Source organism: Bos indicus x Bos taurus, chromosome 9 (genome assembly GCF_003369695.1).
Source record: "Bos indicus x Bos taurus breed Angus x Brahman F1 hybrid chromosome 9, Bos_hybrid_MaternalHap_v2.0, whole genome shotgun sequence".
Lineage (NCBI taxonomy): Eukaryota > Metazoa > Chordata > Mammalia > Artiodactyla > Bovidae > Bos > Bos indicus x Bos taurus.
The window spans coordinates 19,841,501-19,855,792 of NC_040084.1; the positions used below are offsets into that span (position 1 = coordinate 19,841,501).

Consider the following 14,292-nt stretch of genomic DNA (forward strand, 5'->3'; position numbering starts at 1 on the left):
AGTAACAGTGGCAGGAGTGGGCATCCTTGTCTCGTTCCTGATTTCAGAGGGAAAGCTTTCATCTTTTCACTGTTGAGTATGATGTCAGCTGTGTGCTTGTCATACGTGGCTTTGTTATGTTGAGATATGTTTCTTCTGAAAAATAAATATTTTTCAAAACAAACTAATTACAGTGAGGAGAGTGATATTTGTTTTATAGTCTTTACAATTTTTTTTAATGGTTGGCATTAGAGGGCTAGATTTCTTGTATATGCTTTTGTATCCAGTCTGTTTCACTATCACATGCCTTGGGAAAACTTTATATTAATGAAAGAATGAAAGTGAAAAAGGCAAATAATGTCTTAGTATGATTATGAAAATAGTTTTAACCTCTCAGACTCCCTGCAAGTATCTTGGGGAAACTGGCAAACTTTCTGCTATTTCTGGGTCACTCGTTGAGAACTGTTTATCTAAATAATGGAGTGGATAATAAATGTTAAATGAGAAGAATCCTGAGAGGTTGAATTATGGACAATCAGCATCTCCTGTATTTTTCTTTTTAAAAGTTAAAAACTAATAGAATGGTGAAAGGACTTAAAACTATTTGTCATTAGGGAGATTCAAACTAAAACCACAATGAGGTGCTATTTCACCCACACCAAGATGGCTGTAATTAAAAAGAGACAATAGTAAGTGTTGTTGAAAATGTGGATAAATTGGAACCCTCATACACTGTTGCTGAGGAGCTAAACTGATGCAGTCTCTTGAAAAATGGTATGGCAGTTCCTCAGAATGTGTAGCAAACAGTTACTGTATAATTCAACAATTCTATTCCTAGATATATACTCAAGAAAATATATATCTGCAAAAAAGCTTGTATGTGAATGTTCATAGCAGCATTATTCATAATTGTTAACCCAAATAGCCATCAACTGGTGAGTGAATAAACAAAATGTGGTATTCTGATTTTATTTCATTTTATTATTCAACAGTAAAAACTAGTGAACTTTGGGAAGGTCATGTAAGAACTGCTATATGTAAAATGGATAACCAACAAAGACCTATTGTATAGCACATAGAACTCTGCTCAGTGTTATGTGTCATCCTGGATGGAATGGGAGTTTGGGGGAGAACGGATACATGTATGTATATGACTGAGTCCTTTTGCTGTTCACCTGAAACTACCACAACATTGCTAATCGGCTATACCCCAATGCAAAAATGTTTTTGGTCTTAAAAGAAAAACATTTTTTAAAAAGTAGTGAAGTGTTGATAAATGCTACTACATGGTAAGTGATAGAAACCTGTCACAAAAGGCCACATATTTTGTGATCTCCTTTATAAGAAATGCCTGGGATTGGTAAATCCACAGAGACAAAAAGTAGGCAGGTGGATGCCAGAGTCCAGGAGGAGTAGAGATTGGGGGTAATGGCTAATACAGAATTTCTTCTTAGAATAATGAAAACGTTCTATAATTTAAATCGTGGTGACGATTGCATACTCATGAATATATTAAAAACCACAGAAGTGTACACTTAGGTGAAAAAGAAAAGACTAGGCAGTTTTTTGTAAAGAATCTGCCTGCAATGCAGGAGACCCCAGTTCAATCCTGGGTTGGGAAGATCCCCTGGAGAAGAGATAGGTTACCCACTCCAGTATTCTTGAGCTTCCGTGGTGGCTCAACTGACAAAGAATCTGCCTACAACGCGGTAGACTTTGGTTCAATCCCTGGGTTGGGAAGATCCCCTGGAGAAGGAAATGGTTACCCACTCCAGTATTCTGGCCTGGAGAATTCCATGGGGTCGCAGAGTAGGACACGACTGAGCTACTTTCTCTTTGCTTCACTTACCTTATAGCTATAAGCTCCCCCTAGCTATGTCCAGACCATTTCTTCCCTTGTAAAAACCCTGTACTTTTCTTTTGGTGGTGTGTGCTGCATGCAAGATTTTAATTCCCTGACCTGGGATCAAGCCTGTGCCCTGTGCAGTGGAAGCGTGGAGTCTTAGCCACTGGGCCACCCGGGGAAGTCCCCAAACCCTACCCTTCTGAGGTGCCTTCTTTTGGGATGTGCTGTCCTGCAATTGCTCATTGTCATTATCTCTGAACATCCTCGTGACTCCCCATCATTCTCTGAAAATATTAGGCTCTGGATCACTTCTTTCAACTTCAACCCAACAACTGTCATTGTTTTTTGTTAGCTTCTGTACCCCTATGTATCACTAGTCCTACACCTGGCCTCTAAATTCATAACTTCTTCCTCTTTCATGCCTACTTTGTTAATTTCACCTTAGCTACCCATTCCTGTGCCCTCAATTCTGATCTCCAAAATCTCAAATGCAAACATCTAAATCTATGGTCTGTGAGTATAACCTTTCCACTTTCGTTACTAAATAATCTTGCTACCACATTTTCTCAATACCATTCTGGCTACTAATCCAAATATGTGTGTGTGTGTATACACACACACACACACACGTATGCATATATATATATATATATATACACACATATATATACATATATATGTGTGTGTGTATATGGGATTGGGGGCAGGAGGAGAAGGGGACGCCAGAGGATGAGATGGCTGGATGGCATCACTGACTCGATGGACGTGAGTCTCAGTGAACTCTGGGAGTTGGTGATGGACAGGGAGGCCTGGCGTGCTGTGATTCATGGGGTCGCAAAGGGTCAGACACGACTGAGCAACTGATCTGATCTGATGTGTATATGTATATAAGGAAATCTTAAATGGAAAATTTATCTGGGAAAAGAGGTATAGTGGCCAAAAACACAGAAGACTGAAAAGTAGAAAATAGTTTAGATTTATCCATTGTGGATCTCCAGAGTATAATGTGGACCCAGTGGATTGAAATTATAGAAGCTGATTTAATCTAGATATCAGTGAATACTTACTAATAACTAAAGCTGTCCCCAAATTAAAGTAGAGATAGTGAGCAATCAGTTACTAATAGTGTTCAAACAAAATGTGATTTGCAGGAGTTGGCAAGATTTTCTGTAAAACCTTTGTGAGGCAGATGGTCACTGTTGTAGCTTTTGAACTCTGCCATTATTGCATGAAAACAACCACAGGCAATATGTAAACAAATGGGCTTTGCTGTGTTCCAATAAAACTTTATTTATAAAAACAAACAACAGCCCGAATTCAACCTACAGGTTGTACTTTGTCAGTCTCCGCTGTAGCGGATGTTCATTCATCATTGCTTTGGAATTTGTATGAGATAAATTTTGTAAGCTATATGTCTTTTACAAGGGAGAAGAACACTAGATAGGTGTTTGCCATTTCAAACGTTGCTAAATAATTAGTATTTGATCATTTTCTCTCCAAACATAAAAGTAGGGGATGATTCTATTTGTAAAGACTGGTTTTCTGAAGCACAGAACACTTATTAATATCTAGATTATACAAGTCCAATGCTAGTGACAGTAAATATTTAGATCCTGTTTGTTCAACACTGCTGTGTGCCTTCCCTCTAATTGCAATCTCTTTGAGGAAAGTATAACAAGCTTCAAAATTTAGAGTGAAAGAGCTTTAACTGAAAAGTTATTGAAAGCCTATAATACATCTACTTATTTTAGCATATTTTTGTATTTCATATTTTAATTTTATTTTAGAAGTTTAATATTTGTGAAATTGTTGAACAAGTGACTAATTAAAAAACCCGAAATCATGATGTTTTTTATTTTGGTTTAGCAGAAACAAACCACTTTTGAGCAACCTGCCTTTTCCGTTTCAAAGCAGTCACCACCAATATCAACACCTAAATGGATTGATCCAAAATCTATTTGTAAGACACCCAGCAACAGTGCCTTAGATGATTACATGAGCTGGTAATTCCTTTTAGTTCTTAGCTTGGTACAACATGTGCTTTGGGGCAAACAGATCTGGAGGTGAATCCTGCTCTATTACCTGAAAGACTTTCTAAATTCATGTTATTTTTCTCATCATCAGTTTTTTCATCTGTAAAGGAAGGGAAGGTAGCCACAATATATTTTTAAGGATTGTTATGAAAGTCTCTGTCATTGTAATCTGTACCTACTCTGTGTATATGCTTTTTATATCTATAGGTCTCTAGGCAGTACCTTTAAATAGTTTGAGTATGCAAAAATTCTTGTTAATCAAGCACTGCCACTTGTATATCTCTGTAGTTGAGAGACTTTAAAGATTAGCATTCTTACAGTAGATAAAGGGTGGGTGCATATTATAGCGAAGGAGGTGTTAATTGGAGTGTGAGAGAGGTTGGTAGCATATCTCACATAGTTCTGGGTTTGTTCAAGATTGGAGTGGCTGCTAGTGAGGAATGAGTGAAGAAGCTGATCAGTGCTGATTGACAGAAGACATAAGGCATGTTGAAAAGCAAATCAATGGCATTTCTAAGAAAGCAAAGAGGGGATATGGCATGTGATATCCTTCAACTAGTGGCTATATTTTTAATATAGTTTTAATGTCTTAGAGGATAACTGAAGTTCATGTCTTCAGCTTTTCATTTTCACAATGTGATCTTGAATACTAATTAGAACTGGCCTTGGAGTTTTAGAACTGATTCTATTAAATAAGTAAGCTGTTTAATACAATTTTGCTATTTATTACCTCATTTTATTATACTTAGAATACTTTAAAGAATGACTGCTAACTAAAATAGGATATCGTTATTTCTTATCAAGTTATTTATTGTCAACAAATATTTGTAGAATTCCTTTGTGCCAAGCACTATTCTTGGTGTTGAAGATACAATAGTGAATAAGAGAAGCAAAGCACAAATGCGAGCTGAACAGCTTTGTGTTCCAAGGTCAAACTCTCATGTAATTGGCTTTCAGATATTTCTAGTAGGTTGCCATAGAACATTATTATTAAAAAGCACTCATAAAATCAATGATAGACTGAGCTTTGTCTTGGCTAAATTTTGTAAAATAACTCTTAACTGTATTTTTAAATGACATCATATTTATTTTAATAAGGACTTCTCATCTGGGAACAAAAATTACTTTCAGAAAGAATACCCCCAAAGTGAAATTTCTGGTGATGGTGAATCTAAAATAAATATTTCAGATGTATTAGGAAAACTGACTTGGGTTCTATTTGATATAACACAATTATACTCACCACACAAAGTCTGAGTCAGAATCTTGTTTTTATTTTATTTTTAATTTAATTTTATTTTTTAACTTTACAATATTGTATTGGTTTTGCCATATATCAAGATGAATCTGCCACAGGTATACACGTGTTCCCCATCCTGAACCCTCCTCCCTCCTCCCTCCCCATACCATCCCTCTGGCACGTCCCAGTGCACCAGCCCCAATCATCCAGTATCGTGCATTGAACCTGGACTGGTGACTCGTTTCATAAATGATTTTATACATGTTTCAATGCCATTCTCCCAAATCTTCCCACCCTCTCCCTCTCCCACAGAGTGAAGTAAGCCAGAAAGAATCTTGTTTTTAAAGCTTAAATGTTTTAAATTTTAAAAAATATATCTTTCCCCAGTTTTAGAACTCCAGTGGTAAAGAATGACTTTCCACCTGCTTGTCAGTTGTCAACACCATATAGCCAACTTGCCTATTTCCAGCAGCAACAGCAGCAAATACCTGTTACTCCACTTCAGAATTTACAGGTTTGATAAGCTTTTTTATGATGGTACATGATACGGCATGATCAAAGATTTTATTTTTGCAGGATTTATTTGTTAAGAACAGTGTTAAAAACTTATTCAATCTTAGTCCCATTAGGCCAAACTGATTTTCTGATAAGGGTGCCTCGTGACTTTGATAGGTGAGTTACTGAAGAAACTGAAGTATTTTTCATTAACTTGTCCAAAGTATCTAGTCTGAATAGCTAGATAAAATTTCTTTTGTAATCTAGGTGATTTTTCATTCCACACAGCTATTTAAACCAGTTGTTATTGGGAAGCTTCATTTCATCAGCTGATTAATATACAAGTATATATATTAATATATATACAAGTAATATATAAGTTTTTAAGAATATCAGAATAGCAATATGAGATGCTACTAGAATATATTATAAAAAAACCTTTTTTGCTGGTGAGGCGATTGTATTGGCATCTGGAAAGATAACTATTTAGATACTCTTGATATCAACACTAAAATTAATTTTTAATAACTATCTGAGAAGCAGCTTAATATTGGTAGAAAGAATAGGCTTTGGTGAGAGTTTGCTTGGCCTTGACTCTTGGCCTCACTACTTACCAACTATGTGACCTTTTGTAAGTTAATTAAATTCTCTATTTCCTCATCTATAAAATAGGGATAATAAAGCTCTCTATCCCATAGGATGACTGTGAAGATTAACTTAGTTAATATATATGTAACTCTTAGATCAGAAACTGGTGCTTGGTAAAGAATAAAAGTTGGTAGCAATTGTTTAAGAAAAACAGCAAAAAAAAAAAATTAATGAACTCAATAAATCAAGAGATTAAAAAATTAGCTGACAGAAAATAAACCAGTGGTAACCAGGGGCTATAGGAAGAGGAATGGAGGGTTATCTCTAAAGGGTGTAGGGTTTCAGTATGAGATGAGGAGAAGGCCTGGAGATGAATGGTAGTAATGTTGGAACAGCAATGTGACTGTACTCAATGCCACAGATAGGACACTTAAAACGGTTAAGATGGTACATTTTATGGTATGTAAATTTTACTACAATTTAAAAACCAATGGAACAAGTTTAGCTGACAGTAGATTATGCTAAAAGAGGTAATAGTGTTTTGAGGGTTGACTCAACAGTATAGTAAACTACAAAAAAGAAAAAGAGAAAGATAGCCTGGTTTGCCCATCATGTTAATTCAAAGAAAATTCATTGAGGAATTACTCATGTCAGGCCTTGTTTGAGCTGAACTCTGAAAGGCAAGCCAGAGGATCCTTCTAGAGGAGCTTGGTGTCAGGAGGAAACTGAAAAGCCAGAGTGTGACTAGAGTTCACCAAGGGGCAGGGCGATCCTCAGGGTTTTGCTGGGCTCTTTAGGCTTTGCTCCGAGGGAATTAGGAAGCTGTGGAACAAGCTGGAGTTGGGGAGTGAAGCAGTCTTACTTGTATTTTGGAGAAATCTACTTTGATCATGGGTGAGGAGGGTGGACTGAGCAGGTTGTGGGATGTTCTGGGTAGGACACTGAACTTCACACTGGTGTTGAATCAGATATAGGTCAGAGTTACTGTGTTCTAAAAACAGTCAGCAGCTAGGAGGAAAGGATATTGGACCGCTTCCTTTGCTCTCAGAAATTTTCGCAGGAGAGGAAGCTCCAGAAGGAAGAGTAGGGAAGGGCAGTGAAGGGCAACTCAGTGGAAAATAAGGTGTCCATATGTCAAAGCCTAACACTTTCTTATAGAAAACATACTTCATGGCTCAACAGTGTCTTTTCAACCCTAAAAGTTAAAGAAGTTACAGTCCTCTTTTATATCGGGGCTTCCCTGCTGATGGCTTAGCAGGTAAAGAATCTGCCTGCAATGCAGGAGACACAGGAGACCCAGGTTCGATCCCTGGGTTGGGAAGATCCCCTGGAGGAGGAAATGGCAACCCATTCAGTATTCCACCTGAGAAGTCCCATGGACAGACGATCCTGGTGGGCTACAGTCCAAAGGTTGCAAAGAGTTGGATATGACCGAGAACGAGCACGGTGTACCAGTTACATTATGTAGGAGAGCACCCGAGAAAGATTCTACCGTTTGGGATCTAAAGCAGGACTTAGTTGAACTGAGGTTCATTTAGACCTTGTTTCAACTTGGTTAGTCAGCTGATTGGGTGGTGTCTGTGTCCAGCTTCCTGCTCAGCTCAGAGTAAGTCCTTATGCTCTCCATCTATTCAGAGCATTTATTGGTCCACAGAGGGCTCTCACGTCAGGGAAGGGAAGGCATGCAAGTTGAATATGGTTCACCAGTTGAGAGTTTGCTGAAGAAGATGCTCAAGTTCAAACTAAGCAATTCATTGAATATTATCCAGCATAAAGGGGACATTGCTGAAATCTGCCTTTGATTGACTCTGGAACACTTAGCACCTTAGCATGCTGCTTCCTTTATAATGTTAGGCTAAATGAGAAAAACGAATATGATAAAGTTGTGTGTTTGTTTATGTATGTAAGTAAAGAGGTTTGTATAAGAGAATAGATGAGAAAGATGAAAAGTGACAGCTTGTGAATTTGTCTGTTGGACATTAAGTGGGGTTTTTTCCCCCTTAAATTTTCTGTTTATGTATGTAAAGTTGAGATAAGTTAGACGAGGAGACTTTGAACCATTGCTTATATATTAATAAATTTATTTCTTTGACTAAAGTATGTAAATTGCTTCTGTAAAATATTGAAATGTTGTGACATATCTGATTGCTTAAGATTTCAGATAACTTCAAAATTGGAAATGTTTCACTATATTAAATGCAAGTTAGTTTCTCAGCCATGTTCTATGAATGTTTGAAGCTTTATCTTGTTTTAATTATTTAGATTTCAGCATCCTCTTCAACAAATGAATGCATTTCAGTTAAAGGAAAAATATATTCCATATTGAAGCAGATAGGAAGTGGAGGTTCAAGTAAGGTAAGTTTCTTAAATTTTTAAGGAATGAATAAAAATATTTTAAACTTTCCTCTGTTTGTCTGTGTACCTTTTGGGGCCTTTTTTCTTAATTTCTAGGGGCCCATATTTCCCTTGAGCCAAAAAATCCTTATCCCTTTCTCCCCTCCCCTTTCTTTCAATCTCAATTCTGTGTTCTTCCCCTCCAGTGGCCTATGATTCTGTATTTCTTAACATTGACTGGGGGATGGCAAACGACAGCTTTGTGACATCCCCAAAGAATCTTTCTGAAAGTGAGGCTGATGGTGATTAAGTAGTAAGTGAGCTGAGTATGATTCAGCAAGGTTTCTGATTAATGGGTCTTGTTTTGAGTTTTTCTTTTCAAAAAACAGAATTTAGTAGCAAATGATTCTCTAGAATTGGACTAGATCATTTCTGAAATTTATCTGAGTTCTAAATCCATATGGTGCTAGTTCTCTGGATAAAAGGCATCTCAAAAGAGTTTCCAACTTCAGTACTTCTCATTCTGTTCTGTTCAATCCACTTAAAACAGATTTTTATTTTTACCTTCTTTGCTCTTCAAAACAGTTGTTATCAAAATCACTAGGACTTCCCTGAGATTCCAGTGGTTAAGAGTGCATGTTTCGTTTGACAGAAAACAACAAAATTCTGTAAATCCTTCAATTAAAAAATAAATTTAAAAAAGACAAAAAGTGCATGCTTCTACTTTGGGAGGCTTGGTTTTGATCATTGGTTGGGGAACTAAGATCCTGCATGCCACACAGTGTGGCCAAAAAAAAAAAAAAAAAATCACCAATGACCTCCATATTTTTACCAAAACTAATTCTTGCCTTTGATTCTGGGCTACATAGCAAATGGGACAGTTGATCACTTTCCTCACCAAAGCTCTTTTTCCTTCTTGGCCTCTCCGTGTTTCTCTTCTCCAGTGGCTGTTCTGTTTTTCTCATAGCGCTGACCTCAGAAGAGCAAGGCCCCTGAGCTCAGTTGCCTCTTTTCTTCTGTCTCTAAACTCACTCTCTTGGTGCTCTCATCCAGTCTTGTGGTTTTACACACCAGGTATATGCTGACAGTTCCCAAATTTATATTTCCAGCTCAAACTTCTCCCTTGAATTCCAGCGTTGTGTATCCAGTTTGACTGCTCAGCATCTCTTCTTGGGTGTCTCTAGATATTTAAAACTTAATATGCCCCAAGCATAACTCTTGTTTCATAGTCTCCCATTTCAGTAAATGGCAGCTTCTTTCTTCCAATCACCAGGCCTAACACCCTGGGTCATCACTGATTCCGCTTACACTTACACATTCATCCAGCTGATCAGCAGGTTCCACCTCAAAGTCCATCCAGAATCTGACTCTTCCTCACCACCTCCACTGTTGTCCCTTTGGCCAAAGTAGCTTCATCTTTTCACCTGAATTCTTAAAATTGCCTCCTAACTTGTCTCACGGATTCTTGCTCTTCTTGTCTGCTTTAGCGTAAGGGTTTAGTTTTCCTCCAGATACCCTCACATCTTTGCTCGGGTATCTTCTAGATCAGGCCTTCCCTTGACTACATTCTAAAACCATCGCTCTTGCCTTCCAGTCCCCAGCACACTGTATTCTCTCCTGCTGTATTTTTCTCCTTAGCTCGTCTAATATGTTCTGTAAGTTACTTACTTGGTTTTGGTTTTTGTGTCCCCTTGCACTTGAATGTGAGTTCCATCAACATAGGGATGTTTGCTCCATTATCTAGAACGGTGCCTGGAACAGAACAGTGACTGAGGTGTTTGTTAAATGAATAAGCTGACCCTCCTCAGCTGTTTTGCTGTTCTAAGTTGTTATGGATAATACATATGCCATAAACCATATTGAAGTGAAGTTGCTCAGTTGTGTCCGATTCTTTGCGACCCCATGGACTGTAGCCTAACAGGCTCCTCCATTCATGGGATTTTCCAGGCAAGAATACTGGAGTGGATTGCCATTTCCTTCTCCAGGAGATCTTCCCAACCCAGGGGTTGAACCCGAGTCTCTCATGTTGTAGGCAGACGCTTTACTATCTAAGCCACCAGGGAAGTCCAAACCATATTGGGTTCATTTTCATCTTAACAGTGTTTTGAACATTATTTTCCTTGGAAGATAATGATGATGTAAGCTTACTTAAGTCAAGGGCCAAACGATAAAGTTATGACCAGCCTGTATTTTCTTCGTGCAATTAAATTATTTAATTATCATGATGGCCTTGCCAAATTCAGTATGCCTCAGGGAAAAGAGGGTAACATGCTTTATGAACCTAACACTGTTCATGCTCTGTCTGCTAGAGTTTAGACAGTGACCAACTTAGACTGTATTAAGAACATTTTAGAAGATTCATGGGGCTAGTAGAAATGGTCAAGACATTGACCATTCTAGTTCTTTCATTAACTTTGCATGAAACTGAAAAATTATAACTGACACTATCTCTAACTGGAAGTAAACGCTCCCTAATCCTTTTCATGAGTTATTGCCAGAGCAGGGACATTAGGGGAGGACAAGCACATACATGGAAAAAGCTGATTTAGAAGTTGCACTTGCTCAAAATTTTTGAGATCTCTGTTTTAATATCCTGCAAATCTTTTTTTCTGATATACCTGACAATGGTAATATGTTTTGAATGTCCACTTTATTCTGTCCTAATTGTCTTTAATAATGGTAGCTAATGTTTGCTACACACAAACATGTCATCTCAGCATCCTTCCAGCCCTGGGCAGAAGCTGCTCCTAACATTCTAATTGTATTGAAACAGAATAGTAGATACTCTAAATTCTCTGAGAGGTGTAAGGCTGTTTGTTGTTGTTTAGTTGCTAAGTTGTGTCTGACTCTTGGACCTCATGGACTGTAGCCCCGCAGGCTCCTCTATCCATGAGATTTCCAGGGCCAGAATACTGGAGTGGGTTGCCATCTCCTTCTTCAGGGGCTCTTTCCAGCACAGGGATCGAACTTGCATTTCCTGCATTAGCAAGCAGATTCTTTACAACTGAGCCACCAGGGAAGCCCGTAAGGCTGTTTGCTGCTGCTGCTGCTAAGTCGCTTCAGTCGTGTCCGACTCTGTGTGTTTACCTCATGCCAAATAGCTTTGTGCTGTTTAAAATTGCTTTTCTTTCATTCCTTGCTGTTGTCTGCTGCCTCTTGCCCTATCACTGTTTTATGTTCCTCCCCCTCTAATTTGCTTTCTGAGCAAGTAAACCAACAATACTTTGTTAGAGTTTTGTATTTAAAGTACAGGTAATTGGATGTAGCCGACGACCTGATAGGCTCTGCTTTCAGTGCGGTTTCAATGCATGAATCTCATTTACTCTTGGGCTCTTTTCTTATTTCTTGCCACTATTTGCTGGATCAGTTCAGTTCAGTCACTCAGTTGTGTCCGACTTTGCAACCCCGTGGACTGCAGCATGCCAGGCCTCCCTGTCCATCACCAATTCCTGGACTTTACTCAAACTCATGTCCATTGAGTTGGTGATGCTATCCAACTATCTCATCCTCTGTCGTCCCCTTCTCCTCCTGCCTTCAATCTTTCCCAGCATCAGGGTCTTTTCCAGTGAGTCAGTTCTTCGCATTAGGTGGCCAAAGTATTGGAGTTTCAGCTTCAGTGTCAGTCCTTCCAATGAACACCCAGGACTGATCTCCTTTAGGATAGACTGGTTGGATCTCCTGGCAGTTCAAGGGACTCACAAGAGTCTTCTCCAACACCACAGTTCAAAAGCATCAATTCTTTGGCGCTCAGCTTTCTTTATAGTTCAATTCTCACATCTATACATGACTACTGGAAAAACCATAGCTTTGACTAGATGGACCTTTGTTGGCAAAGTAACGTCTCTGCTTTTTAATATGCTGTCTAGGTTGGTCATAACTTTTCTTCCAAGCAAGCGTCTTTTAATTTCATGGCTGCAGTCACCATCTGCAGTGATTTTGGAGCCCCAAAATATAGTCTGTCACTGTTTCCCCATCTATTTGGCATGAAGTGATGGGACCAGATGCCATGAGGTTAGTTTTCTGAATGTTGAGTTTTAAGCCAACTTTTTCACTCTCCTCTTTCACTTTCATCAAGAGGCTCTTAGTTCTTCTTTGCTTTCTGCCATAAGGGTGGTGTCACCCGCATATCAGGAGACAGAAATGGCAACCCACCCCAGTATTCTTGCCTAGAGAATACTGTGGACAGGGGAGCCTGATGGGCTGATGTCCATGGGGTTGCACAGAGTTGGACACGGCTGAAGTGACTTAGTATGCAGGCATGCATTGGAGAAGGAAATGGCAACCCACTCCAGTATTTTTGCCTAGAGAATACCGTGGACAGAGGAGCCTGGTGGGCTGCTGTCCATGGGGTTGCACAGACTCAGACACGGCTGAAGTGACTTAGTATGCAGGCATGCATTGGAGAAGGAAGTGGCAACCCACTCCAGTATTCTTGCCTGGAGAATCCGAGGGACAGAGCAGCCTGGTTGGCTGCCGTCTATGGGGTCTCACAGAGTTGGACATGACTGAAGCGACTTAGCAGCAGCAGCATCTGCATATCTGAGGTTATTGATATTTCTCCCAGCAATCTTGATTCCAGCTTGTGCTTTATCCAGCTAAGCATTTCTCATGATGTACTCTGCATATAAGTTAAATAAGCAGGGTGACAATATACAGCCTTGACGTACTCCTTTCCTGATTTTGGAACCAGTCTTTTGTTCCATGTCCAGTTCTAACTGTTGCAGATAGTCAAGGTTACTTGGCTTTTAAATAAATGATGTTTTCTTTAATGTTAAAAGAGGTAAGTTAATATTTCTTGCTTACACTGGCATTCTCTATCTGAGTTTATACATTTTAGAAGCCCCATCCCATTGCACATTTGCTGAAAGTTAGACACATTACCAGTATTTTTCCAAATGTATTAATATTATCTGCCTAATAAGCATTGATTAGAAATTGACTGTCATTATAGCCAGAACAGTTTGGCCTGGACCTCACCATAGCAACATCTTGTTACTGTCAACTTGATTTTAAAAATTGAAACTCAATCTACTTTTCACAACCAAATACACTGATAGCTTACAATTAGCACTTATTTTTAATATTGTTTACCACATGGATGAAATTGTCAACTCCAGTCATAGTGGAATCAACACCATCTGTGAAATGAATTACTTTTGATCCCCTTATTCAGCCCTTAGTGTTCCTTGGCATTTTTTAATGTCTTTTCCTTCAGATTATTTCCCTGGTTATGATATCTAACAGTGTTATGAATGTATATGAAATTTAAATTACCTTATATGTTGATAGATGTTTTATTAGATTTATGCATTGAAGTCATTGAATACCCATTGTCATAGGTAGATGAAAATGTACTGTTACTCTCCTAACATTTTTTTTCCCTTCTATACTCAGAATAAGGCCAAACATTTTTTTTTTCCTTTTTTTTTTAATTTTATTTTTAAACTTTACAAATTGTATTAGTTTTGCCAAATATCAAAATGAATCCGCCACAGGTATACATGTGTTCCCCATCCTGAACCCTCCTCCCTCCTCCCTCCCCATACCATCCCTCTGGGTCATCCCAGTGCACTAGTCCCAGGCATCCAGTATCGTGCATCGAACCTGGACTGGCAACTCGTTTCATACATGATATTATACATGTTTCAATGCCATTCTCCCAAATCTTCCCACCCTCTCCCTCTGCAACAGAGTCCATAAGACTGTTCTATACATCAGTGTCTCTTTTGCTGTCTCGTACACAGGGTTATTGTTAGCATCTTTCTAAATTCCATATA

The 14,292-nt window shown here is 38.6% G+C and overlaps 1 protein-coding gene across 7 annotated transcripts in view; it reads left to right on the forward strand.

Moving 5' to 3' along the window:
* TTK (TTK protein kinase) overlaps nucleotides 1-14,292 on the forward strand; it is a 46,317-nt gene that overhangs the window by 16,590 nt on the left and 15,435 nt on the right. For 5 of the 7 annotated variants that reach the window (XR_003512533.1, XR_003512535.1, XR_003512536.1 and 2 more), the window contains exons 12-14: nucleotides 3,692-3,828; nucleotides 5,486-5,612; nucleotides 8,444-8,536. Coding sequence is in view for 2 of the 7 variants with exons in the window: in XM_027550995.1 (XP_027406796.1) it covers nucleotides 3,692-3,828; nucleotides 5,486-5,612; nucleotides 8,444-8,536 (357 nt within the window). In the remaining 5 variants the exon portion in view is untranslated. The remainder of the gene's footprint in view (nucleotides 1-3,691; nucleotides 3,829-5,485; nucleotides 5,613-8,443; nucleotides 8,537-14,292) is intronic. The other 2 variants (XR_003512534.1, XR_003512537.1) reach the window with 1 other exon arrangement.